Genomic DNA, 25623 nt, shown 5'->3' with positions numbered 1-25623 from the left:
TGGGAAGGTTAATAGGTCTAGGAGTGGTAATTGGGCTGGATTCTGTTATCAGCAAAAGGTTCTGTGTCCAGTGATAGAAACATAGAAACATAGAAAATAGGTGCAGGAATAGGCCATTCGGCCCTTCGAGCCTGCACCGCCATTCAATATGATCATGGCTGATCATCCAACTCAGTATCCCATACCTGCCTTCTCTCCACTCCCCCTGATCCCTTTAGCCACAAGGGCCACATCTAACTCCCTCTTAAATATAGCCAATGAACTGGCCTCAACTACTTTCTGTGGCAGAGAATTCCACAGAGTCACCACTCTCTGTGTAAAAAATTATTTTCTCATCTCAGTCCTAAAAGACTTCCCTCTTATCCTTAAACTGTGACCCCTTGTTCTGGACTTCCCCAACATCGGGAATAATCTTCCTGCATCTAGCCTGTCCAACCCCTTAAGAATTTTGTAAGTTTCTATAAGATCCCCCCTCAATCTTCTAAATTCTAGTGTGTACAAGCTGAGTCTATCCAGTCTTTCTTCATATGAAAGTCCTGCCATCCCAGGAATCAGTCTGATGAACCTTCTCTGTACTCCTTCTATGGCAAGAATGTCTTTCCTCAGATTTGGAGACCAAAACTGTACGCAATACTCCAGGTGTGGTCTCACCAAGACCCTGTACAACTGCAGTAGAACCTCCCTGCTCCTATACTCAAATCCTTTTGCTATGAATGCTAACATACCATTTGCTTTCTTCACTGCCTGCTCCACCTGCATGCCTACTTTCAATGACTGGTGTACCATGACACCCAGGTCTCGTTGCATCTCTCCTTTTCCTAATCGGCCACCATTCAGATAATAGTCTACTTTCCTGTTTTTGCCACCAAAGTGGCAAAAACTTTTACATTTGAATATGTTGGGTAGAAATTGATCTGGAGATGGGAATAAGGCAGTTGGGAAAAGGGTAGTTTCCTCCACAGTAACAGGAAAATCTCTGGGAAAGAGCTCTGGCTATTTTTCCTTGCTTCCTGATTAAGCAAATTCATTGATGTTGCAAACCTGTCTGAGATTGGTATCATTGTGAGTGGTGGTCTTAGTTATGGTGCAAGTGTTATAGTTTCACTCTGATACCGATGAAAAGAGTGCATAACAAATGTTTTAACAGAAAGCATCACACAAATAACACTGCCAATACTGACGCTGTTGGGCTCCTGGCCTCTTGGCAAGTCCTTGATGACCCAGCTGAGTTCCGTCTCCATTGCCAGGTCCTACTTTTCCGCCTCCTTTCATTCTGTTTGACACTAAGGAAGTTCGCTCCAAATCCAAAAATGGAAAGAAACAACAAAGTACTTTAAATCAAAACCTGCCGCATGAATAATTCCCACCGCAGAACTCAACACAGAGGTACAAATTTGATATGTACTTTGTCAACAACTTAACTAAATTTTAGAACTATTCTCAATTTAAATGCTTTGGGAGCTGCATTAACACATTGGATTAATGTCCCTTTCTATGTCATGAATCCAATAAATATAATGGCATACGCCCTGCATCCTTTAATCATTTGAGCTCATTTGAAAACCTCCAAGATTACTGATGCAACCCAAATATCATCAGAACACTGGTATAACCCAACATCCTACAGAGTACAAGAGTAACTTGAAATTGCACAAGAGTACTGGGGTTAACCTTGCTATCCTCCAGACCAACACAAACACCTCCAAAATACTGGGGTCACAGAAATACACTCCAGAACACTGGGGTAATGCAGCCTGAAATAAATCGGGATTTCCCAAATTTCTTGCAGAATACAGCAATATATAGACTTCCAGAACATTTGAGTGTACAAAAGTATGGGGCAGCTTGAAAATAATTTAGAATTGCTGTTGTGAAGGTTTGGGTCAAACATCACTGTCCATCTCTTAAAGAATTTTCTAAAGCTTTGCTGTCTTTGCAAAACCAGTTTATCCATCTATCCTTCGAGAATTTGTCTCTCATCCAATTCTTACTATTAAAGAAAAGATAACAAAGTTGACTTTGCTAGAAGCGCAATCCCAGGTTCTTTGAGATAAAATTCCCTTTAAGCTTAAATCTAGTGGGATTTCTAGGATTGTGTCACAATCACCTTACATGTTAATTGTGGCTTCTGAAAATTATCTTCATATCCATCATCAAAAAATTATTACTTGTTCGAAAAAAGTATCTAATCTGACTGATGCGTATCTTTATAGAACATTGCCTGACTTTCCTTACCCCGTTTTCATAAGATAAAACAGGATCAAACAAGCTATCAAGATAGCGATCAAGTCCTTTTTGAGACCGCCGTTCATTGAAGGCATCGGAATCTATTAAAGAGAGGAAATAAAATAATGAAAAACAATTGCTTCAAGAAAAATAACTACAAGAACAATAATGGTTATGAGTAATAATCACTAAAAGCAGTAATCACTAAATCACCATGAGTAACAATCACAAGTATAATAATATCGAGCATCATTCACCTCAGCAAAGATGAGTAATAGTTACAACAATAATTGTTACTATGAATTACGCTTCCGCAAATACAGTACCACACTTTCATGTAACTCGCATTCAGATAACGTACATAAAGCAATCTCACCTCGCCTAATGGATCCAGTGGGATATCTCTCCGAATCTGGCACAAAGACAGGTGCCTGGGTGACAGGGGGCGAGGGAATATCTTCATCCGAGTCAAAACCATGGCCAAAAACACTACCCAGGAATAAAGGCGTTACTGAATGGACATCCACAAATGTTAATCCATCCCAGCAGCAATCCGAGACCTTACTTTCCCGGGCATAGCTACAATTCTAATTGTAATTCAACACTGGAACATTTAAAGGAATCACTCAAAACATTTTCTGTTTGTTTTGCAGCCCATCTGACAGTATTTTATATATTCCATTATGGACAATAATACTAATACTAAATACGAGTGTTGATATTAAAACTGCGTGGAAAATTGAAGGCACTACAGAAGATTTAATAGGAACCTGAAGGGCACCTTTTTCACTCAGAGAGTGGTGAATATATGGAACGAGCAGCTAGAGGAGGTAGTTGAAGCAGATACTATAACAGCATTTCAAAGACACATGGAGAGGTACATGGACAGGAAAGGTTTAGAGGAATATGGGCCAAATATGGGCGTGGGACTAGCTTAAATGCGACATCTTCATCAGCAGGGAAGAGTTGGGCTTAAGAGCCTGTTTCAACAGGTATGATTCAATGACTCTAAGAGTTGCTATGTCATTACGTTCATTGGGCGCAGAACTCAGTGGAGACTCCTATTATACATCCTATTATAGAAACTCCCGTGATCTGTTGCCATTAAAATGAACATGGACAATGTGTTCCCTGTACGCATATCTCAGCATTAAGGAAATTGAACTCCACCCATAACCTTGGAGAAGACAGTACTCATCATGGTGAGCCCAATAAATACTCACACGTTTCGACTCTTCCGGCTTTTTGTCTTTCCCTCAGAAGAAATCATAAAAAAGGATTTCTGCCTTGGAAAATCTGTCGGGAGCTCCAGGTCAGACACCAAGTCCATGACATAGTCATGACCTCCAAGCTCAGTCCATTCGCCTTTATTCTTCCTTCCCACAGTCCAACCTCGCCATCCTTCTGTAATATCCCTGCAATAAAAAGCACCGCATTATTATTAGTTGTCTGCATCTAAATGTGCCCACATGTATGCGTTCTTATTATGTAACTGAATATGATTGCACTGTGTGAGAGTAGGTATCCTCGTGTGTGGGTGCTTGTTCGTTGATGTTCATATTTTTGTGCGTGTCAGTATATCAAACTTCTAGATCTGTATCTATGAAAGGAGTCAATAAGTTTCTATGTATGTGTATGTCGTCTGCATGTACTTGTTTATCTTTGTGAGGGGTCAGTATATTTGTGTTTCTGTGTATCTGTGACCCTATAAATGTTTATATGTGTTTATATTTGTATTTACATCACACATATATCTGGATACAGTGTATTTTTCTCAGAGCATATGTCTCAGTAAATGTATTTGTGTGCATTTTGAGGTACTTCTGGGAGTTTTATATTCATAACCACATAGAAGGAGCCCATTTGTCCCTTGTCCATGCTGACTCCCAGGCCATGAATCCCATTAGCCCCACCCCACCTCTCCTTATTTCCCCATCTCCTTGCAACGTAGCATGAAGATGAAGAACGTCCTCTCAGTGAATTCTGAATTTTGGATCTACAATAATGTTGGAGTGGTTACTTAAACCATCGAGGACAGATGCATCCACAACAGGTAGAGAGGTGAATGAGGGATCAAGGTGGTTCACTCGACAACTACCATAGATCCACTCTGGCAGCGGAGTTTCGGGAGTTTCTCAACTCTCTTCTTGATGATGCAGTGGAAACTTCTGGGTGATGCCCACTGGAGTCCCCCATCTGAGTGCATGCTTTGCCCTTACACTCAGAGCTTCTTCCAAATGACCATGACATGTGAAGGAACACTGATTCATCAGTGCACAAAGCAGTAGGTGATAATAGGCAGGGCATTTTCTTATACTATGAGACATTAAGTTAACATTGAGGAGTTCTAGGGTCACTCCTTCCTGAATGTACAACGTACAATTTACCATTGTCTTGCCACCTCTGGCGAATTGGTCCTGAACATTTCCAGTGACTGTGGTGGAAGAATCTGTGCCTTCAGCTTTGAAATGACGTTGTGATTATGATTATTTTAGACTGTTGACTAAATTGTGAGATATCATTGCCAATTTACATACCAGACCTAGGTGCTTTGAAAAGAGAGGCAAGAGATTGCAGGAACCTGGAGCAAAATATATACTATTGGAAGAACTTGGTGGGTAAAGCATCATCTGAGGAGGCTAAGGGACGATTGTTGTTTTGGGTCCTGATGCAGGATCTGTACGTGATCCTCCCGTTGCCACCACAGATGCTGTTTGACCAGCTGAGTTCTTGTAGCAGTTAGTTTTCTGTTCTGAAAAGAGTTTTGATAGAATAACGGGGACAGGGTGATTCTGTCATGTCTGAATCAGATGATTAATTAATGCCAGGTGGTCTGTTTGGCTTTATTCTACCTGTGTTTTGCTACATCTGAATGACCTGATCATTTCCGAGGGCAGTTCAGATCTACATTGCTGTGGTAAGGAAGAAGATTTCCTTCTGTGATGGATATTAGTTTTTAATTAAATAAACTTAATTGCCTTAACTGTAGCCTTGGATTTAAATAAATATTTCTGGATGGTTAGGCCAGGTTTCTGGACAATAGACAATAGGTGCAGGAGTAGGCCATTCGTTCCCCCGAGCCAGCACCGCCATTCAATGTGATCATGGCTGATCATCCACAATCAGTACCCCGTTCCTGCCTTCTCCCCATATCCCTTGACTCTGCTATCTTTAAATAGTAGAAACAAGGAACTGCAGATGCTGGTTTACCAAGTAAAGACACAAAATGCTGCTGTAACTCAGTGGGTCAAGCAGCATCTCTGGAGAACATGGATTGATAACGTTTCGTATCAGATCCCAACCCGAAATGTCACCTATCCATGTTCTCCAGGGATGCTGCCTGACGCGCTGAACAACCTCCAGCATTTGTGCCTTTTTTGGAAATACTAGTTTAGTACCTTAACCATTACACCAACAGGTTGAATGGGGAAGATCGGGCTATCTGTCATTGGGAAAACAGGGAACTAGTTGATCTTGTTGGAACATTATGTTGAGGAAAGCATGAGGTGCGCGTACAGCAACTTGGAAGAGCTTGGCTTGCAGTTAGATTGAGGATGTTGGATCATGACAAGAGAGGGGAAAGGGCAAAGGAACCAGAAGGACAGCTGTCAAAAGAGGACCTATGTAAAATAAGTTTCAAGTACTTGACTTGATGGCCTGCAAAGTAATAAGATAGGTTGCATGCTGCAACTGGCCCTGCAAGACTATGAAAGTAGCTTCAGTGTGTGCTTAATCCACGTCATCTGTGGGCCAAGCACACGTGGATAGCAATTGTGGAAATGTTGGTTGTACATTGCTGGAAGTCTCCACATAAAATTAGGCATCTCCAATCACTAACGCAGTGATGGGGGATCTATTGGAAAGAAAATTCTTAACTTTGCAACCCATGCATTAAATCTATGACTTTTTTTAACCTAATATTTTTTCACAGAAATTCAACTGGCCAGTGTACATAACCCTTGAGTTACAAATTGAATGTCTAGGCCATTAAGACCCATTAGACATTTTTTTTAACCATCAACATCTGACTTGAAGCTTCTACATCTTCTGCTGACTCTAAGACTACCTGTGCCGCAGGAGATCTTCTCCCAGTTCTTCTCCTGTAGTCCATGAGTTCACAGGGCACAGAAAATTCTTGCCTGCAAATATAAATAGAGAAATAATAATTTGTTGTCAATTTGTTCTCATCTTATATACCTCATTTAGATTTAATAAAAATTCAGAAGGATAAGTTATTTGATATAGTGCAGAGAGACAAATAATGTCCACTTCAAGATTTCAGTATAAATTAATCAGCAATGTGCCAAAGAAATGTTATCGGACAATGTTTTTACGCATGGGGTTATCAAGATTTAGGAGAATTTCTTGTGGAGTGCCTGGCAAGAGAGCTGAGAACCTGATGTAACTCATTCAAGAAGAACTGAATGTGCAAAAACTGGTTCACAGGAGAGTTTTTTATAAAGGAAAAGGCTCTTAAAGCAGGGATATTAAAGGAAATGGGAAATGAAGGGATAGTGGGATTAGATTGTTGTGGAAATTAAAGGATATGAAGAGTCAGAGATTGGCGACATATTAAAAACATTGACACTGAGGGAGGAGATTGGATTGGATTAGATAAGATATTAAAGGTGGTGGAGTGCAAAGGATTTACAGTGGTTTAATTGGTTGAAATAGATAGGATGTAAACAGACTGGGTGGAATATTATAGGCCATATTAGTTGGGCTAACCTAAGGAGTGAGAGGGTACTGGGAATTAGAGTAAATGGGATATTATCTACCTCATTGGTAACCCTCAGACTATCCTTGATCGGGCTTTGCTGGCTTTTCCTTGCACTATACATTATTCTCTTATCATCTATCTATCTATACACTGTAAATGGCTCTAATGTGAATGAATGAATGAATACGTTTATTGGCCAAGTATTCACATACAAGGAATTTGCGTTGGTGCTCCGCCCACAAGTGACAACATGACATCCAGTGACAGTTAGGAATTACACATAAAACATTAAATGTAATCATGTAATGTCTTTTCGCTGACTGGATAGCACGCAACAAAAGCTTTTCACTTTACCTTGGTACACGTGACAATAAACTAAGCTAACTCAACTAAACTAAACTATTGAATGGAGATGCCAAAAATCCAAAACAAAAACTGAAAATAAGGTCCCACTCCTGCTGCAATCTCTCTGTCTTTGGCCTCCTGCACTGTTTGAGTGTTACCTAATATAAGCATGAGAAACAGCATCTCATCTTCCATCTGGGTACATTGTTCCCATGAAACTACTGAATTAAAACATTTCACACCACCTGGTATTTTCTTCCCCCAAGGGTGTTTATATATATTAGTATGTGACTCTGTTCATTTATTTATTTTCTCATCTGTCTCTAACTACCAGTACATTAAAATGATAATTATCTGGCCAATGTTTGTTTACGCTTAATCCCAGACATTCCTTCTGTTTGTGCCATCCCACCTCCTTCCTGCAATTTTAAAATTCCCATATCATGTACCTATACACTGTAAATGGCTTTCTGCAAAAGGATCACTGACCTGAAACTTTCTTAGATTCTGTCTCTCCCCTCTGCCCCTAACTTCTGTTGTTACCTGACATGATGGGAAATTATATTGTGTTTGACTGAGGATTTGTTGTGAGGAATATTAAAGGATTTGGGGAATGAAAAGAAGAGTAGGATTGAACCAGTTTTAATATTAAAAGGGTGGTGAGAGCGATAGAGGGGTGGAGAGTTTAGTCCAGTAGGATATTACATGGTGTGTTAGTTGCAGGGTAAAGTGGATTAGATTGATCTGACCTTAAATGGTGCAGGGAGTGAATGGAAATGGGTGGAAGTGATATGTAAAGGCATTGGAGGGATATAAAAAGCTACAAAGAATGAGAAAAGGATGGATATTAAAAGGTATGTGCAATGAGGCAAAAAACTGATGGTAGATAATAAAATATCAAAGGCTGAGGGAAGTATCTCCTATGGGATTAGATTGGATGGAATTTTAAGGAATATCTGGAATAAAGGGATACAGGGTTATTATAAGGAACAGGAGATGAAATTAAATGATGTGAAAGAAGATGCAAGAGTGAGTTTTGATTGGGTGGGATATAAAGTGACTCAAAGATTGAAGGGAAAGTGGGATAAAACCTGAAGTCCATAGGGGCATGGAGTGAATGGGATAATACATTATAGACTGGGTGGCCTCAGACATGCTCAATCCAGTTGAACGCTGTGCTGCCCCATTTTTAGTTGCTGCATGAATAGCATTTGACCGAATGAAGTGAGTCCATCGAATTGGGAGAATCTTTGCTCACCATCAAAGCAGGATACCTCTATTGCAATGTTAGCCTTCCTCTTGTTGCCTGTCCACTCCAGCAGGGAGGGTGGATAACCTCTGGCTCCCTCAGGGCCATACTTGGCTTTATGCATTGCCTGCAATAACTTGTGCTGACAAACAGACTTAAACCCATTGAAACCATGATCGGACACAAACCTGTTGAATAAAAGGAGAGAGAGAGAGGGATGTAAATCATGCATTTTCATCTTGGCCTCATGTTTCAGATACGCCCTTCATGGTTTAAGGCAACTGTGGCAGGAGGTGTCTCCAAGCCTTATCTCATTCCTGTTTGCGTGACAGTAAGATTTCCAGTTTCTGCAGGTCCTGATTACACAGCATTTATCAGTGGACCAAGCAAATCTGAGGAAGGTTACCAGTAGAATTGGAAAGGGGAAGTAATAGGGGATGAGGCGACGCAGTACTTGAAAGGAAAGGGCATGTGAGTGATTAGTGGGGCTGCAAGAGGCCAGTGTAATTGGCGAATGGGCTGGAGAGAGAATCATTTTACCGATTTGGTCAGTCTTTCATGGGTTTACATCTAATTCCACATTCCTAGATTAGCTTGAACTGACCGACTTCACAAAACACTCACTTCAGAAGGTACTTGTCCATCTTAGAAGAAGGAGCAAAGCTACTGAGACATGTAGCCATTAAGAGCCAGCCTCTCTCTGCATTCTTATCATTGATGTTTCTCCATACTTGATTGGCAATTTGAGCGAAGATTTCATTGCGTAGGTTGGAGTTGGCCAATCCTATTTGGGCTATGTAATTGCCAAAGAGGATTTCTTGAGTTCCATTCAGATGTGGGTCCCCCATGAATCGTAGTATCTGAAAAAGAACATTATCATCATCAGAGATGGACACAACATGCTAGAGGAAAACTGCAGGGGACTCATTCAGGCATCGGTTTCAGAATACTGTTGTAGAGACCTGGAAATAGGCAATTACACTAATTGGCTACATTCCAAGTATTGGAATATACGGTTACTTGATTCATGAACAGTTCTATTCCATGCACCTTACCAGCTTGAAGACGGTAACAGCTTCATGAGTTACGTCCTCTTCTGTTTGGGTCAATGTTTCTTCCAGCGGAGAGGTCAACATACCAAATAAATGGTTCTGGACAAAAGAAGACACCAGTGAGGACAACAGAAGGATAGCCCGTTCATGTAACATAAACCCAACAAACCACACAAACCTACCCTGAAGTGAGTCCATACGAATCTGGAGAAAGGGTAGTTGTTGATATCAAGAGGCATTGATAGTTGTTGCTCTGAAAGCACTTTTGGAATTTCTGTCTCGATAATGCAATCTGCTTGGGTTTCTTTCCCAACTGCAAAAAAAACACCCAACATCAACAGCTTTCTTCCTGAAAGGGGCATTTTGATTTCTCTAATTGAAATTTGAGAAGGAAGTGGAGACCACTGACTTATTAGTCAGCAGGGCCGGATTTATGTATAAGCTTCACAAGCTTAAGCTTAGGGCCTCGAGATCTAGGGGGGCCTCAGCCGGGCCGGATTTACCTATAGGCTTCATAGGCTGATTGCCAGGGGCCTTGCATAGGGGATTGGGAGGGGCCTCACAAGTGGAATAGCCTAGGGCCTCTCTAAATCTGGCCCTGGCTGGCAGTATCAAATGATTTGGGTGATTGGTCAGATGAGGGGTTATCTTACTTGGGGAGATTGAGTAAGTCGAAGGCCAAAAACAAGCGTGGAACTCAATGGGGAGGAAATCCCAGCGGTGGGGGGAGTTTCTGGAACAGAAGGGTTGAATGTGTCAGAGCTTATGAAGAGAAGGCAGGAGAATGGGGTTAGGAAGGAGAGATAGATCAGCCATGAGTGAATGGCTGAGTAGATTTGATGGGCCAAATGGCTTAATTCTACTCCTATCACTTATGCGGCCTCTGCAGTCTGTCCGCGTTTTTATTATTTTCTGTCTGTGTTTTAATGTAGTTTTTGTTATTTTTTTGTTGGGGTGTGTGTGTGAGGGGGTGGGGGTGGGAAACTTTTTAAATCTCTCCCTGCACTGGAGACCCGACCTTTTTCTCGTCGGGTTTCCGTTGTCGTTGGGGCCGCAACGAGGAGCGGCCTCCAACAGGAAGAAGCCGGGGACTCGGGTGCTACTCACCGTCGCCGTCGCGGGGCTGGCCGAGTCCGGAGCGGTGGAGCGGTGGAGGAGCGCTGCTGCTGCTGCTGCCGATGCCGCTGCTGAGTCGGAGGCTGCTGCTGCGGGTCTGCGGACAGCGGCGCCGGGAGCCCGCGGATCCCTGGAGAGAGACCGCTTTTCGGGGCTCCTGCAACGGCGAATTCTCCCGCCCGTGTTGCGGGGTTGAAGAGCTCCTGGAGCGGGGCCTCACTACACCGCCCCGCGCGGCTGGAATGGCCGCGGGACTTTGCGAGCGCACACCGGGGGCTCCAACACCAAGACCCGGTGTGCGACCTCGCACCACCCGGCGTGGCTTCAATGGCCGCGGGACAATCGCCATCGCCAGCCGGGGGCTTTGACTTTGACTCTGACATCGGGGGGGGGGAGAGTGCAGTGGAGAGATAAGTTTTTTTTTGGCCTTCCATCACAGCTATGTGATGGATGTTTATGTAAAATGTAATTATGTTGTGTCTGGGGTCTATTTGTGTGTAATGTATGGCTGCAGAAACGGCATTTCGTTTGGACCTCTAGGGGTCCAAATGACAATTAAATTGACTCTGACTCTGACTCTGACTTATGATCTTATGATATCATGTGATGTGCACAGGAAGTTGCAGTTGGTGGAGTTCCTCTGCTGAGCTTATGACTGTAAGTGGAAGGTTTGGAGCAGAATAACTGGTAGGGTGATCGGAGCAAGATCATCTGTCAGAGTTCAGTGTGGATTATGGAAAATCAGTAGCAGTGTGACTGAGGGTGGTCTTATTGAGGGATAGCAGCCAGAAATAGTGGGAGGAAAATTAATGGCCTAATTTCCAGTTACTGTACATGCTTCCTTAATATAATGCATGCAATCTTGCTGTTTTGAAAAGCATACCACACTTATTTACTGCTGTAATATTTCCATGAGTAAGGCAGAGTAACAGAAAGAGGTAAAGTAAGCAATGTTGAGATACAAACAAGCATTAGAAGAAGAGAACAATGGTTGAAAAATGAAGTATCCAGATGAAACGTTTACCTGCTGCAGCTTGGAGTAAGGCAGCCAACTCTGCTGGAATATCCAGATGAGCAACATTCACCACCTCTCTCATTGTTTGTTCCTGAGTTTAAATGTAATTTTTACAATTCAATTATCTTTCAAGTAATAATGGCAGCATGCCGTGTGTCTCATTATGGAAACAAAAACTATTAAATCAAGAGGCAAAAACAGCTGTAACATTTGCGATATGACAAACGAAGGATGAGAATAAACATGATGAATGTAGTTAATTAGGATTAAGGCTGCGATTTGTAGGTTAGAATACTGAGTTGGAACTACATATGGTTTAGGAATTGTATTTTCTTTTCTTTGTTAGGTTAGAGAGCCGCCAACAATTATTATTAATTGACCTTAGGAAGGTGGTGGTGAACTGCCTTTTGGAACTTCCAGTGCTTAGTCTCAGCAGTTATGGAGACATTCTGATACAGTTCTAAGTCAGGAAACTCAGTAACCTAGAGGTGAACATCCAAGTGGTGAGATTTGCATGCATCTGAATTCCCTTATCCTTCGTGGTGTTTGAATTTGTGGTACTGTCAAAGAAGTTGGTTTACATTGCATCTCCAGATGCCATAATCCAGATGATGTGACCAATGTGTGATTCAGTACCCCTGTGCAAAGGATTAGACTAGGGTGTTAGATTGCACTCCAGTGATAGGGCGAAAGAAGCACACAATAAAAAAAATATATGAAAGGATGTCTGTTACCATCTCAATCCGCTCCCGATTTTGTTCTCGGATCTACAAAAAGAAGGGAAAAAAAATGTGTTTCTGGGAAGGTAATCTGCCATCCATGTTTCAGAAACATTTGACGATGTTTCATGGTCACATAATTGATCACAATTTATATGAGCTCGCACCACTCAATTTGTACAAATTCAGGAGAAAAGGCTTGGTTTACTTGCTCTAGTTGCAAGATCAACATAGTGAATTTGATGTATACCAGAGAAAGTGAGTTCAGATCCTTTATCTTTGATCTCGTTAGTAAGTTCTGACATAGGGCCTGAAATGTTAGCTCTGTTACTCTTGTCATAGATGCAGCCTGACTTGCAGAGTATTTACAGCAATTTCTGTTTTTATATAAACCAAATATAACAGCCATTTTATGCACTGCAAATTGAACCAATAATAAAATGAATGACTGGTTTGTCCAAACTAAGTTGGCTGCACTCCATCTCTTCTTCAGATAATGACATTTAATTGTTCACATCCATCTCACCCACAGAGAAGATAAATATTATCAGCAAACACGGAGCGAGAGCAGATGGACACAAACCAATTGGAATAGACAGACACAGACCAGGCATATTTAATTGATTCGGTGGAAGGATACCAATTAAACCAAGAAGATTCATACCAAGTGGACGCTGACTAGGTGGACATTGGTCAAGTGGATACAGATCAAGGAGATCAGGTAAACATAGAACAAGTAGATTGGATGTACTTGGACCCAGTAGATGAGGCATTCATGGATAGGTTGGAAAATAAAAGAAGTGGATGCAAATTAAATGGATCAGACAGGATTTGTCCAGGTAGATAAGTGGTGCTAGATTAGATGGTCCTGGTGGAATCTAACCAGGTGAACCGTAGACATGGATCAGATGAATTTGGACCAATTAAATTAGAAGGATGCAGACAAAATAGACCATGTGCACATGAACCAGATGAAGGAGGAAACGATAGACAAGGTGGGCTTAGACTGGGCATCTTTGATGCCAATATGTGAAATGACCACCCAGTGTTCCAACTCACCCTGAGGAATCTCCTACGATTTGTAAACATGAGAACAACGGATCGGACTTTAATCAAGCTTTGCTTATACTTTTGGAATTTTTTCCTGTAAAGACAAACAAAGTGAAGAAAGGGCATTCTTTCTCCCGTCATTCTCGCAACATGCTTCACAAAACTCTAAAAAGTGGGGCACAGTGGTAGAGCTACTACCTCATAACGCCAGAGTCCTAACTACGGGCACTGTCTGTGTGGAGTTTGCACGTTCTTCCTGTGACTGCATGGATTTTCTCTGGGAGCTCCGGTTTCCTCCCACACTCCAAAGACATTCAGGTTTTTTAGGTTGGTTGGTTTCTGTAAATTGTTCCAAGTGTGTAAGTTCGAAAGTGGGATAACATAGATCTAGTGTAGGGTGATTGATTGTCAGCGTAGACTCAGTGAGCAGAAGGGCCTGTTTCCACGTTGTGTCTCTAAACTAAAATAATAGCACTGTTTTGGTAGTCCATTAGTTCCTGGGAACTGCTGCTCAGTACTCGCAAAACTAAGAACAGCATTACTGGTGCCGAAGTTGAAATGGTTCTTGTCGTAAATATTGTCAACAATTTGGCCTGAAACAACCCCACTGAGGCTATGGCCAGCAAAGCACAGCATCACCTTTACTTCCGCACGAGATTTTGGACATTTGACCTGTCCGCAACAACTTTTACTACCTTCTACAGATACACTGTAGAAAGCATACTACAGGTGCACAACCTTTTATCCGAAAGCCTTGGGACCAGACACTTGTCGGATTTCGGACATTTTCGGATTTCCGAATGGAAGATTTTTAGCGTAGATTAGGTAGGTAGCGCGGGCGGCTTTAAAAGTCTGGAGCAGCTGCCTCCTCCCCGGAGACCGGGAGAATCATTGCATAAATGTTAGTCAGTTAGTTTGGAGGGATTTTATGTGGTGGTGGTGGAGTAGGGGTGAAGGGGGAAACTTTAATTCTTAGTCCCCTACCTGGTCGGCGACTCCCAACCTCGCGGAGCTGGGGGCTTCGTCCGGCCGCGGGCGGTGCCGGTTGGAGCTCCGACCCCGGCAACTCTACCCCTGGCTGCGCGGCTCCAAATCCAGCGACGCTCCGCGAACGTTGGGTCGGCGGCCACAGCGCTCCGGAGCTTGCCGCACGGCGACCCGGTAAGGCATTGCCCGCTCCCCGCTGGTATCCCAGCGCTGCGACGCCGCCGACTACCGACATTCGCGGAGCTGGGGCGTCCGGCCGCGGGCCGCGCAGGATTTGGAGCGCCTCGCAGCCAGGGGTAGAGTTGCCGGGGTCGGAGCTACAACCGGCGCCGCCCGCTGCCCCACCGGCCACAGCGCTGCGGAGCTTACTGCACGGCGACCCGGTAAGGCATTGACCGCTCCCCGCCTCTCCGACCAGGTAGGGGACTAAGGATTAAAGTTTACCCCTTCACCCCCCCCTTCACATAAAAGCCCTCCAAACTAACTGACTAACATTTAAAGAATGATTTACAGATGTTTAAGCGTCTCCTGGTCTCCGGGGAGGAAGCAGCCGCTACAGTAGTACAGACCTGGGTTGACCGTGGGTCGTTTCGGGTCAAGTTTGGCGCCAAACGCGAGCTTTGGTGCGCAGACGACATCTGGAAAAAATGGCCGGTTTTCGGAGTTTTTCGGTTTCCGGAACACCGGATAAAAGGTTGTGCACCTGTATCAGGTGCATCGCAGCTTGGTTTGGGAACAGCTCTGCCCAAGGCCTCAAGAAATTGCAGAGAATTGTGAATGTAGCCCAATCCATCACACAGTCCAGCCTCCCCACCATTGACTCCATCTACACCACACGCTGCCTTGGAAAAGCAGCCAACATAATCAAGGACTTTTTTCACCCCAGTTATTCCCTCTTCTCCCTGCTCCTGTCGGGCAGAAGATACAAAGGTTTGAAAGCACATACAACCAGACTCAGGAACAGCTTCTTCCCCTCTGTTATCAGACTTCTGAATAGTTCACCCATAAGCTAGGGTACAGGCTCAACCTTCCAACCTGCTTCACTATAGTCCTCTGGTACTGTAATACTACAATGCTGAAAGCTATATTTTACAATCTGGTATTATTCTCTTTGCTCTACCTGTTGCATTTGTGTATGGCTTAATTGTATTCATGCATAATCTTATCTGATTTATTTGGATGCATGCAAACAACATCTTTCCTACATCTCAGTACATGTGACGATATTAAACCAATGCCAACACCAATACTGATGACCTCTCGATGCTTTCCTCTCTATAGCTCCACGCTGCCTTGGGCAAGGCAATAATGCTGTCTAATGGCAGGGGCTGCAGATGAGTGTTAAATACTTACACTTGGGATATTGCTTTTTTTTTTATACTCACACAATGCTATTACTGTTTCCTTCATCCTCTGTAATGTTGTTTGCCTTAAGGTAAATGTCCATTCCTTTGATGTATGACTGAATGATTTGTGAGCTCTGCCATGCACGTTAGGACCCACAACATTGCTAATCTACCTCACTGAAACATGGAGACAACTGACAATTGGCCCAAGCTCATCTGTATCCTGGGAAGGCATGAATATTAAACTGCATACGAACAGGTGGGTTGACACGAGTCCATACTGTACTGCAACCAGCCATCCAATTGCAAAATAGTCACCTTAGACCCTCATGCTCTGAAGGTGTCAGTGCTCACAGCCTCTGAATGGTGATTCACTGTCTGCACCACAGCTCCGTAGGCCCTTACACAAATTCAATACCAATTAGAATCGAGAGCAGGCCATTCAGCCCTTCATTACTGCTTTTCCATTTAATAAAATTATGGCTGCACTTCAATTCATTCATTTCTCCTCTCAAATTGTTTACGGTTCTCAGTTCTAACATCAGATTAACCTCTACTTTTTAGATACAAGGTTTCACTCTTACCTGGTAATGTAGCCTCTAGCCGCAGCCTGCAGCAGAATGGTTGTTCTCCGGAGCTTTGTATAACGTTTCCTGGCAAAGAATCCACGAGCATATCGTTGCAGAGTGAGAGAGGCCATGAGCATCAGGCCATCTCGTTTACTGTCTAGAGTGTGGTACAAATTCTCCTTGATGAAAAGCTGAGGTAAAATCAGATGGCATTTTGTCACTCTACACATATTGCCAAATGTACAGCGCTTTTAGTTTAGTTTAGTTTAGTTTAGAGATACAGCGCGGAAACAGGCCCTTTGGCCTACCAAGTCCGCACCGACCAGCGATCCCCGCACATTAACACTATCCTACGCACACTAGGGACAATTTATATTTATACCAAGCCAATTATCCTACAAACCTGTACGTCTTTGAAGTGTGGGAGGAAACCGAAGATATCGGAGAAAACCCACGCAGTCACAGGGAGAACTTACAAACTACATATAGATAGCAGCCGAAGTCAGGATCGAACCCGGGTCTCTGGCGCTGCAGGTGCTGTAAGGCAGCAACTCTACCACTGCGCCACCATGCCGCCCATTTATTAAAGTTTATTGAAGCTCATGAGGAAGCTTCCAGCAGCTTCACCGCAATCTCCAGCACGTGTTAATTTAAGTTTTCAATGCCTAATGTTTAAAAACATCTAAACGTTTCCCATTTGATGGTCTAGATTAAAATTCCAGAACCACAATGGAAAAATAGACATAAACTCAAAAAGCTTCAAAATCCTCAGTGGAACTGTACACCAAGCAAGAGTTATTACCTTTGGAATTATATATTTTAACTTATTTCCTTAGATATATTTTGGACACCAGATAGGCAGGATTTTAGGGATGTTTTTTACATGGAGAACATGCAATACATTATGGTGGTCACAATATATTTGTGTGGTGAAAATGACTTAAAGAAAAAAGAAATCAAGGTGTTTTGGGGACAATGGGGAAAAATCAATTCCTAGAAATCAACTTTTTTGGAAAATAAAAATAAAATTATGACCCTTCTATAGGAACAGAAATGTAAAATGTAAAAAGTCCACTTGACTTTGCTAAATAGTGAAGTTGTGAACAGACCTTGGTAAGTCCTATGCTGTACGTTCCTCTGCTGACAGGAACAATCTGTTTCAAAATGGCAATGCAGTTTTCACCATCTGCCTTTATTTGATTTGTAAGTCCCAATAAGATTTTGTATCTGTAAAATAAATACTGGTATTACTAATCTCAACTGAGTAACAATGCAGTTTATTCATCTGTAACAATGACTATGTGCGAAACTAAAAACTGGTAATCAGAGGATGCTGTAAAATAGAAGTAGTTTGGCCTTCCTTTGGTTTGATGTTCACCTACATTTCTGTCAAAACATGACATTTTTGATTCCTTAATTCACTGTTTTTATTTATAGAAAGAAAGACTCGGATTTAGATTTTGTTCATGAATCAGCTGCTTCTTTAATTATCTTCCCTCCCTTGTAAGATCAGAGCTGTGGTTGTTTGAGAATGATGAGCGATGTTTAATTTCATTTGTAACTTCTCAGGTAATGAAGTAAATCCAAATCTTCGCAAGTCTAATAGAAATCATGAATATTAACATGATTTGCATTAAAAACAAACCTCCTGTTACAGATGGACCCTATACTGACCTCTTGATGAAATTATCAAAGGTGATCCTCACAGGATAGCCCTCCTTACGAATCCGGATGGTCTCTAGAATCCCAGAATACCGCAACTGTGAGCTGACAACATCAACCTCAAAGAGTTCAGGCTCCTGCATAAAGGAAACATACTTACTGCTATGGTGAAGCGTAACCTTTGGCACCTTAGTTAAGCATTCCCCTGATTGAGATTGCCATCAATTGACAAAAGTAAAGGTCATTGTCACTTAAACCACGCCATACTCCAATGCCTCTTTTACAAAAAATATTAAGCAATGTTGGAAATACTCAGAAGGCAAGGCAGCATTTGTGGAGATATTTAGCGTCAGAACTTTTAAAAATAATTCACCTGAAATTACAGTTTATCCCTGTTTTCTTCTTCACTTTAGCCACCAGACCTGCTGAGTAGTTCCAGCACTTCTATTAGTTCATTTAATGCATCCTAAAACCACAATGCCAATATACCTGGTCCCAAATAGTTTATTAATTCTATCCCAAATGCCAGGCCAGAAATTCTGCATTAATGCACTCTAGATCCCAAAATCAACAAGGTCGTAAATTCAATTTACCTTTTTGTTATTTGGCTTGATGCAGCGAACAAAGAAAGGATTGCAGCTGAAAAATCAGAATGTATTATATTAATTAGTCATTGAGTCATAGAGTTAAAAAGCATGGAATCAGGCTCTTCAGTCCATGCCAACCAAGATGCCCACTTAAACTGATCCATTTGTCCACATTTGATCCATATCCCTCTAAACCTTTTCTATCCATATGCCTGGGCAAATGCCTATTACATTTTGTTTTTGCACCCACCTCAATCACTTCCTTTAGCACTCATTCCATATACTGTAAGCACCACCCTCTTTGTGAAAAAGCTGCTCCTCTGGTTCCTTTTGCATCTTTCCCCTCTCACCTTAAACATATATCCTCTACTTCTAGATTCACCTATCCTGAGAAAAAGCTTACGTGCATTCATCCTATGTGTGTCCCTTATGGTTTATATGTATAAGATCATCCTCACTCTCTTACTCTCCAAGGAATAACGCTAGCTTACCTACCATCTCCCTATAACTCAGTCGCTCAAGTCCTGGCACCATTCCCATGAAACTTTTCTGCACTCATCCAGCTAAATGGCATTTTCCTAAAACAGGGCGACCAAAATTGTATTGTATTGTATTGTATTCAAATTTATTGTCATTGTCTCAATTTGAGACAACGAAATGAATTTCCCTTACAGGCAGTATCGTTAAAAACAAATCACAAGAAAAATAATAAAAATAAATAATAAATAAATAATAAAACATATTAAAAATAAAATTGAAATTGAATTAAAATTTTAAAAAAAAGCACAAATGCAGAAGTCCACGACACAACATAACATAAATGGCACCAAGGTGAGGACGGCACCATAGTCCAGCCAGCCTCCCCTCCGTGTTCATCCGTGGTCGGGGCCTTCCGAGCACCCGCAGTCGCCGCCCCGGGTGGCCCGATGTTCAGGCCCTCACGCCGGGCTGGTGGAACGCTGACGCCGAACCCCGACGGTGAGCATCCTCCTCCTCAGCGGCCCGGACCTCCTGATCAGCCGCCTCCCGCAGCCGGAGTCCGCAGCTCCTGAGTCCGCAGGCCGAGCCGGGCAGAGTCACAGGACCCCGCGCTGTCCATCAGCGCCGCCCGCGTTGGGAGCTCCGCAAACCGCAGCTCCATGATGTTGGTGCAGCAGGTCCAGCACTCCGGGCTCCAGACGGCGACCCCCGGTAAGGCATCGCCAGCCCCGCGATGTTTCAGCGCTGTCCCGCCGCTGCTGGAGCTCCGGTCGATCCCGGCAGGAAAGGCCGCGCCAATCCAGGTAGGTAGGCCGCTGTGGGGGGAGGGGGGGGGGGGGGGGCGAGGACGCGACTCGAATAATAGTCGCGTCCTCACCAGGAAGCGGCTGAAGGACGGTATCCCCCGCACCGTGCCCTCTTCCCCCACATAAAAACACAAAAAAAACACAAAAAAACACACTTTTACATAACTAAATAAACAAAAAAACAAAAAGATACCGGGCTGTAGGTGGAGGCTGCTGGCACCAGCGCCACCGGAAGTACAATACATCACTGAACACAATACAATACAAAACTGAACACAATACATCAAGCACGGCCTTACCAATGGCTTGTCCAAGTGCAGCATAACATCTCAACTTCTATACTCAGTGCCCTGACTGTTGACAGCCAACACATGCCAAAAGCCTTCACAACCACCCTGTCTACCTGTGATTCCACCGTCAAGGAACAGTGTACTTGTTCTCCTGGGCTCTCTGTTCTACAACACTTCCCAGGGTCCTAGTTTATCAAAGCAGTGATCCACTCTGAAAAAGGTGTTAAAATGTGCACATTTATCAGATCTCAATGACAGTTCAGAACATTATCAAATAATGAATGAGATTTGCTATATAGGCAAACATACCAGTCATTCAAACACAGTTTGAACCCATAGAGGTAAGAGGACCAATGTGTTCATCTATTTTGGTCTTTGTTATAAATAATATTGTATGTTAAGGCTCAGGCAGAGTTTTCAGCTCTTCTTCATATCACACCATTGAACTTTTGCTGGTTACCATATCCACCAGGAAAGCCAAGGAATGTTAGGTTAGGGTCTATTGTTTGGTTAGATTTAGTGCTGGATTGATGTTAAAAGGTGGTGCTGGACTAGGATTAGATTGGAGGGTCATTTCTGGAACAGGTAAGGGAAATCCAATGTTAATATCCAAAAACTGACCTTTCCATCTTCTCCACCAGTTCCATCAGAGACTGTTGGAATTTGGCTGCCACAGTGGGAGCATACCTACGGCTGATGGTACTGTTCTTATTTGACATCATCTTCATGGTTTGCCCCATGAATAGACTGGTCAGAATCTAATAAACAAAAGAAATATATTCTGTCATGAAATTAATTCATTTGTTAAAATAATTTAATCCAGTTGTCAATTTTGATGGTTCCCATGAGTTCTGTGATGAATTAGGATTAGGAGGGTGGGAGAGTATGGGGTAGTTGGGATTAGGTTTGGGTGAGGTAATGTTTATGCTTAATGTTTGGATATGGATGCAAAGGAAATCGCTCCTCTTTTTACAAGTATTGCCATTTATATTTCACTGGTAACTGCTTAGCTCATGTTTCCCATTGCCTCATCCACTTTTACTTGTCATATTTTATTTTGACAAGGAATTTTTGAGAGTTGCCGATGGCAAAAAAATATTTTCATAATAGGGTATGTCTATTTGAAGAAGCAATGGTGCTTAAGAACAAATTATGCAAAATGTCCAAAAATATTTACGGATAAAAGTTGGAATATTAGTGGCTCATGGTTACATGTAATAATTAAATGTTAATTTTAGTCCTTCAATAGGCCTGAGGCTGCAGTTAAGAGTTGGAGTTATCTATAAATCTGTACAATAAATCAGAGCATTGAATTGCATTGGGTCTCGGAATAGTTTGGACTATTGTAGGTTAAGGAGTATGTGGGTAGTTAACAGATTCCCTACAGGAATTATATCAACTGGTCAATGTTTTGGAATGTTATGTTAATGGAATATCACAATGTCTTCCAGATGGAGAGCCCATTCAGCACTGAATTAATTCCTTCAGTGTCACTTCCAACATTTCCACCAGAGAAGGCATTTGGTTCCAATTAGAACTCAAGGTTTTCTCCATTTGAGACTGTTCATAAGGTTACTCCACTACATAAAGGAGGCTGCTGAAATTAATAGCCCAGGCTAGTCAGTACATGACATTTGACCAGGATAACCATGTGAACTATTTAGCATCTTTGCCGTGATAAGGAACAATGAATTTAAACAACAGTTGTTAAAGACCAAATGTAAGCAAAGGACTGAGTCGAAGCTACCAATTTTGGAAATTTTCCCAACTCACCTTTATTTTGCTGTTCACAAACAATTCTATGACGTCTTGTCGAACTTGATCATGATTTTTCTCAACAAATTTGTGGACCTGTTAAAAATAAACAAGAATGAAATTAGACTCTACTCGGATCCCTTAAAGCGCAAAGAAGCATGAAGTGAAAGAGGATTGCTAATCCAGAATAAATGCTTTTTAATATGGACGGTCTATGCTAAACGTGGTATCTACAGTCATCTAATTTCTCAACATAAAGGTATTGCTCCTCCCCATTCCTTTCTGGTCTATTTACATCGTTCATGTAATATCACAGAATGACACACACAAATATATGACAATTCAGCGCATCATGCCAGTACCAGCTCATGTAAAGGTATACAAAGAAAGACACAAAATGCTGGGCTAATTCAACAGGTGAGGCAGCATTTCTGGAAAACATGGATCGGTGACATTTCAGGTCTGGACCTTTCTTCAGACTGAATGCACAAAGTGCTGCAGTAACTCAGTGGGCCATTCAGGTATACAAATAATGACACATCAAATAATTATCCAATTCTCTTTTGAACGTAACTACTGAATTTGCTTTTATTGTTTTTAATGCTGCATATTTGTATTACATCGACTGTGTTAAAAATATTTCTCTGTGTTCTCTCTTACCTCAAATGCGTGTCCTTTGGTTGCTGATCTATCCCGCCATTGGAAACGGTTTCCCCTTACTTACACCATCAAAACCATTCATGATTCTCACCACGTCTATCAAATCCCTTAAACTTCACTGCTCCGAGGAGAACAATCTCAGCTTTTGTTGTCCTTCCACACAATTGAAGACTCTCACTGCACCGATTCTGGCAAATGTTCTCTGATATATTTCCTTTAGTGCTCAGAGTTAAACACAGTGGTTTATTAGGTTCAGCATAACGTCCCGGTTTTCGTAAACCATGCCTGTACCAATAAAGCCAAGGATCCTAAATACCCTTTCAAGTTGTTCTGCCTCCTTCAAAGATTTGTGTACATATATACTCTCCATTCTCAGTGTTTTTTGCACCAATTTAAAATGGTGCCATTTAATTTATACTTCCCCTTCTCATTATTTCTACCAAAATGTAATACTCTGCACATCACTTTTTATAATCAACAATCTGACCCCACTTTAATCTGACTCATTGGTGAAGTGAGCATAAATAAAGGCGGGTAAGTACCTGGTAAGTCACTTTCCCAGCATAATGTTTGATGGTAAATTCAGGCAGAGGCATCTTTGGCTTTGAGTACAGAGGATTGCTGCCATGGTGGTAGTGACATTTTTGCAGGAAGGTATGGTCAGTTGCCTAAATTGTAAGAATATCATGATCAAATTTCACACATAAATAATAATGCCACAGGAGATAATATCCAGGAAACACACCCTTTATTTGAAAATGTATTTGATTTGGTTTCAGATTAGTTGAGGATAAATATTTCTGACATTGCATTTAATTGCAGGAAATGTTTAGCGCTTTAGGGAGAATCGGGGAAGAAGCAGATGTCTAGATACGATCAGTCAACGGTGAACCTGTTCACTAGTCGAATGACAGATGCTTTACTGATACAAAAAAGAATGGGATCCCAAGGACAATTATATTACAAAGTCTGTCTGGAGTATAGTTCCTGAAGTTGTTGACTCTCACCAGGATGCTATTCTTAAAGTCAATGATGAACATTAGTGTATAGTTCCTCTAGGCAATCTCATAGGGCTACAGACCCTGATATAGAGTCATACAGCATGGAAACAGGCCCTTCAGTTCAACTTGTCCATTGTGATGTAATTAGGGTACAGTTTCTGATTATGCTTAATCTCATAGGGTACAGATCTTCAGAGTGGAGCTTCCCACTGGGTTCCTCTCCTGAAGATGCTAACTTTCATCAGGTACTATTCACATTGTTTGTAATATTTACTGTGATATAGTTCCTGAAGGGATTGGCTTTCAGTAGGACACATTTCCTGAAGACATTGGCTCTTCCTGTCACACCATACCTAAAGTTCCTGGGTTCCAGAAGAAGTTCCAGAAGGTGCTGACTCTTACTGAGTACATTTGCTGAATTTAGTTCAGAGATACAGGGCGAAACAGACCCTTCGGCCCACCGGGTCCACTCCGACCAACGATCCCCGCACATTAACACTATCCTACATCCACTAGGGACAATTTTTACATTTACCAAGCCAACTAACCTACAAACCTGTATATCTTTGTAGTGTGGGAGGAAACGGAAGATCTCTGAAAAACCCACGCAGGTCACGGGGAGAACGTACAAACTCCGTACAGACAGCACCCGTAGTCGGGATCGAACCTGGGTGTCTGGCGCTGCATTCGTTGTAAGGCAGTAACTCTACCGCTGCGCCACCGTGACCAAAGTTGGTGGCCGTCAATTCATGAAGGGGTTGATTCTTAATGGGGTGTAGTGTCTTAAGGCACTGACCTTCACAGGGATTTCTAAAACTGCTAATTATCACTGGGGTAACATGTATGAAATATGTCAGCATTCACTTGCCCTGAATTCCTTGCTGAGTACTTAGACAGTGAGTAAAGGGCCTGTCCCACTGACGTGACTTTTCAGCAACTTGTCTGCGACCTTCAAGCTCAGGGGCACTCGCCTGCACAACCCTGAGCTGGAACGACCGTCAGCGCAGAACACACACGCACACGCGTGCACACACACACACACACACACACACACACACACACACACACACCAAAGGCGGGGGCCAGGGAAAGCAGGGGAGCGCTGTCTGAAATTCACACGGTGCAAAGCCAAGGTGATATCCACGATTAACAGGTTAAAGACGGCTAGCACAGTGTACGGTAAGTCCTTTAAAAGAGTGGGGGGAAGAAGGGGAGAGAATGGGAGAGAAGGAGTGGAGACACTTTTAAGAAGCCAAACAACTTTTAATCAGCCAGAGATACACAGCTGTGAAGTTTAGCGGGCATTTAACATTACCGGTCGGTTTTCCTTGGTTCTGAAAACTCGTGCTTACTTTTTTTTTCCCAAAGAGCCAACTAAAATACCTGGTCAGCAAAGCAGAATACCTACGGCTACCTCGACTACCTACAACGACATGGCTCCCCTACCACCACTGCACTGCGACTTCAAAAGTATTGATTTTCTCCATTGCGACCAATTTTTGGTTGCAGAACGTTTTGCGGGAACTCCTCTCGACCATGAAGGAGACATACCAGAGACCACCTACGTCCATGTGTCGACCATGCTGCGAGCTTGCATCGAGCGCAGAGTCTCCTAAACTCGCCAATACGGTTCCCTTAGTGGGACAGGCCCTTATCAATGGGTAACTGGATCGAGATTTTTTTTTAATGAATCTGAGCTTTGCCTTTATTTCTGTATTCATCCTTATATTGCATCCAATTCGCCAGCCATGGCCAGCTCAGGTATGGAAACCTTAAGAGCAAACTTGGCTTCACTCCTGCTAAAATCAAGTAGTTCAGGAACTTGATTTGAAGATTAGAGGAAGCAAGCTTACTAGATCTGACAAGAATCATAGACTTCACACCAAGACTAAGAATGAGAAGAGAGTGAGGGAGAGAGATGTGACAAAGACAGATATTGAGTTGAAAACCAAAGAGATCTCAGATTAATGTTCTGTCCTTGTGCAAGG

At 42.5% G+C, this 25623-nt stretch overlaps 1 protein-coding gene across 1 annotated transcript in view; it reads right to left on the bottom strand.

Moving 5' to 3' along the window:
- myo15aa (myosin XVAa) overlaps positions 1–25623 on the bottom strand; it is a 107664-nt gene that overhangs the window by 66889 nt on the left and 15152 nt on the right. Inside the window, exons 13-29 of the mRNA XM_055651903.1 lie at positions 23177–23302; positions 21993–22070; positions 20841–20977; positions 18650–18695; positions 18069–18193; positions 17504–17621; positions 16410–16585; positions 13502–13586; positions 12458–12490; positions 11733–11814; positions 9775–9905; positions 9596–9691; positions 9165–9400; positions 8550–8728; positions 6293–6365; positions 3450–3641; positions 2127–2365 (exon numbers count right to left, since the gene is read on the bottom strand). Coding sequence (XP_055507878.1) covers positions 2127–2365; positions 3450–3641; positions 6293–6365; positions 8550–8728; positions 9165–9400; positions 9596–9691; positions 9775–9905; positions 11733–11814; positions 12458–12490; positions 13502–13586; positions 16410–16585; positions 17504–17621; positions 18069–18193; positions 18650–18695; positions 20841–20977; positions 21993–22070; positions 23177–23302 — 2152 coding nt within the window. The remainder of the gene's footprint in view (positions 1–2126; positions 2366–3449; positions 3642–6292; positions 6366–8549; positions 8729–9164; positions 9401–9595; positions 9692–9774; positions 9906–11732; positions 11815–12457; positions 12491–13501; positions 13587–16409; positions 16586–17503; positions 17622–18068; positions 18194–18649; positions 18696–20840; positions 20978–21992; positions 22071–23176; positions 23303–25623) is intronic.

Source organism: Leucoraja erinacea, chromosome 20 (genome assembly GCF_028641065.1).
Source record: "Leucoraja erinacea ecotype New England chromosome 20, Leri_hhj_1, whole genome shotgun sequence".
Taxonomy (NCBI): domain Eukaryota; kingdom Metazoa; phylum Chordata; class Chondrichthyes; order Rajiformes; family Rajidae; genus Leucoraja; species Leucoraja erinaceus.
This window is presented reverse-complemented; position numbering and strand designations above follow the sequence as displayed.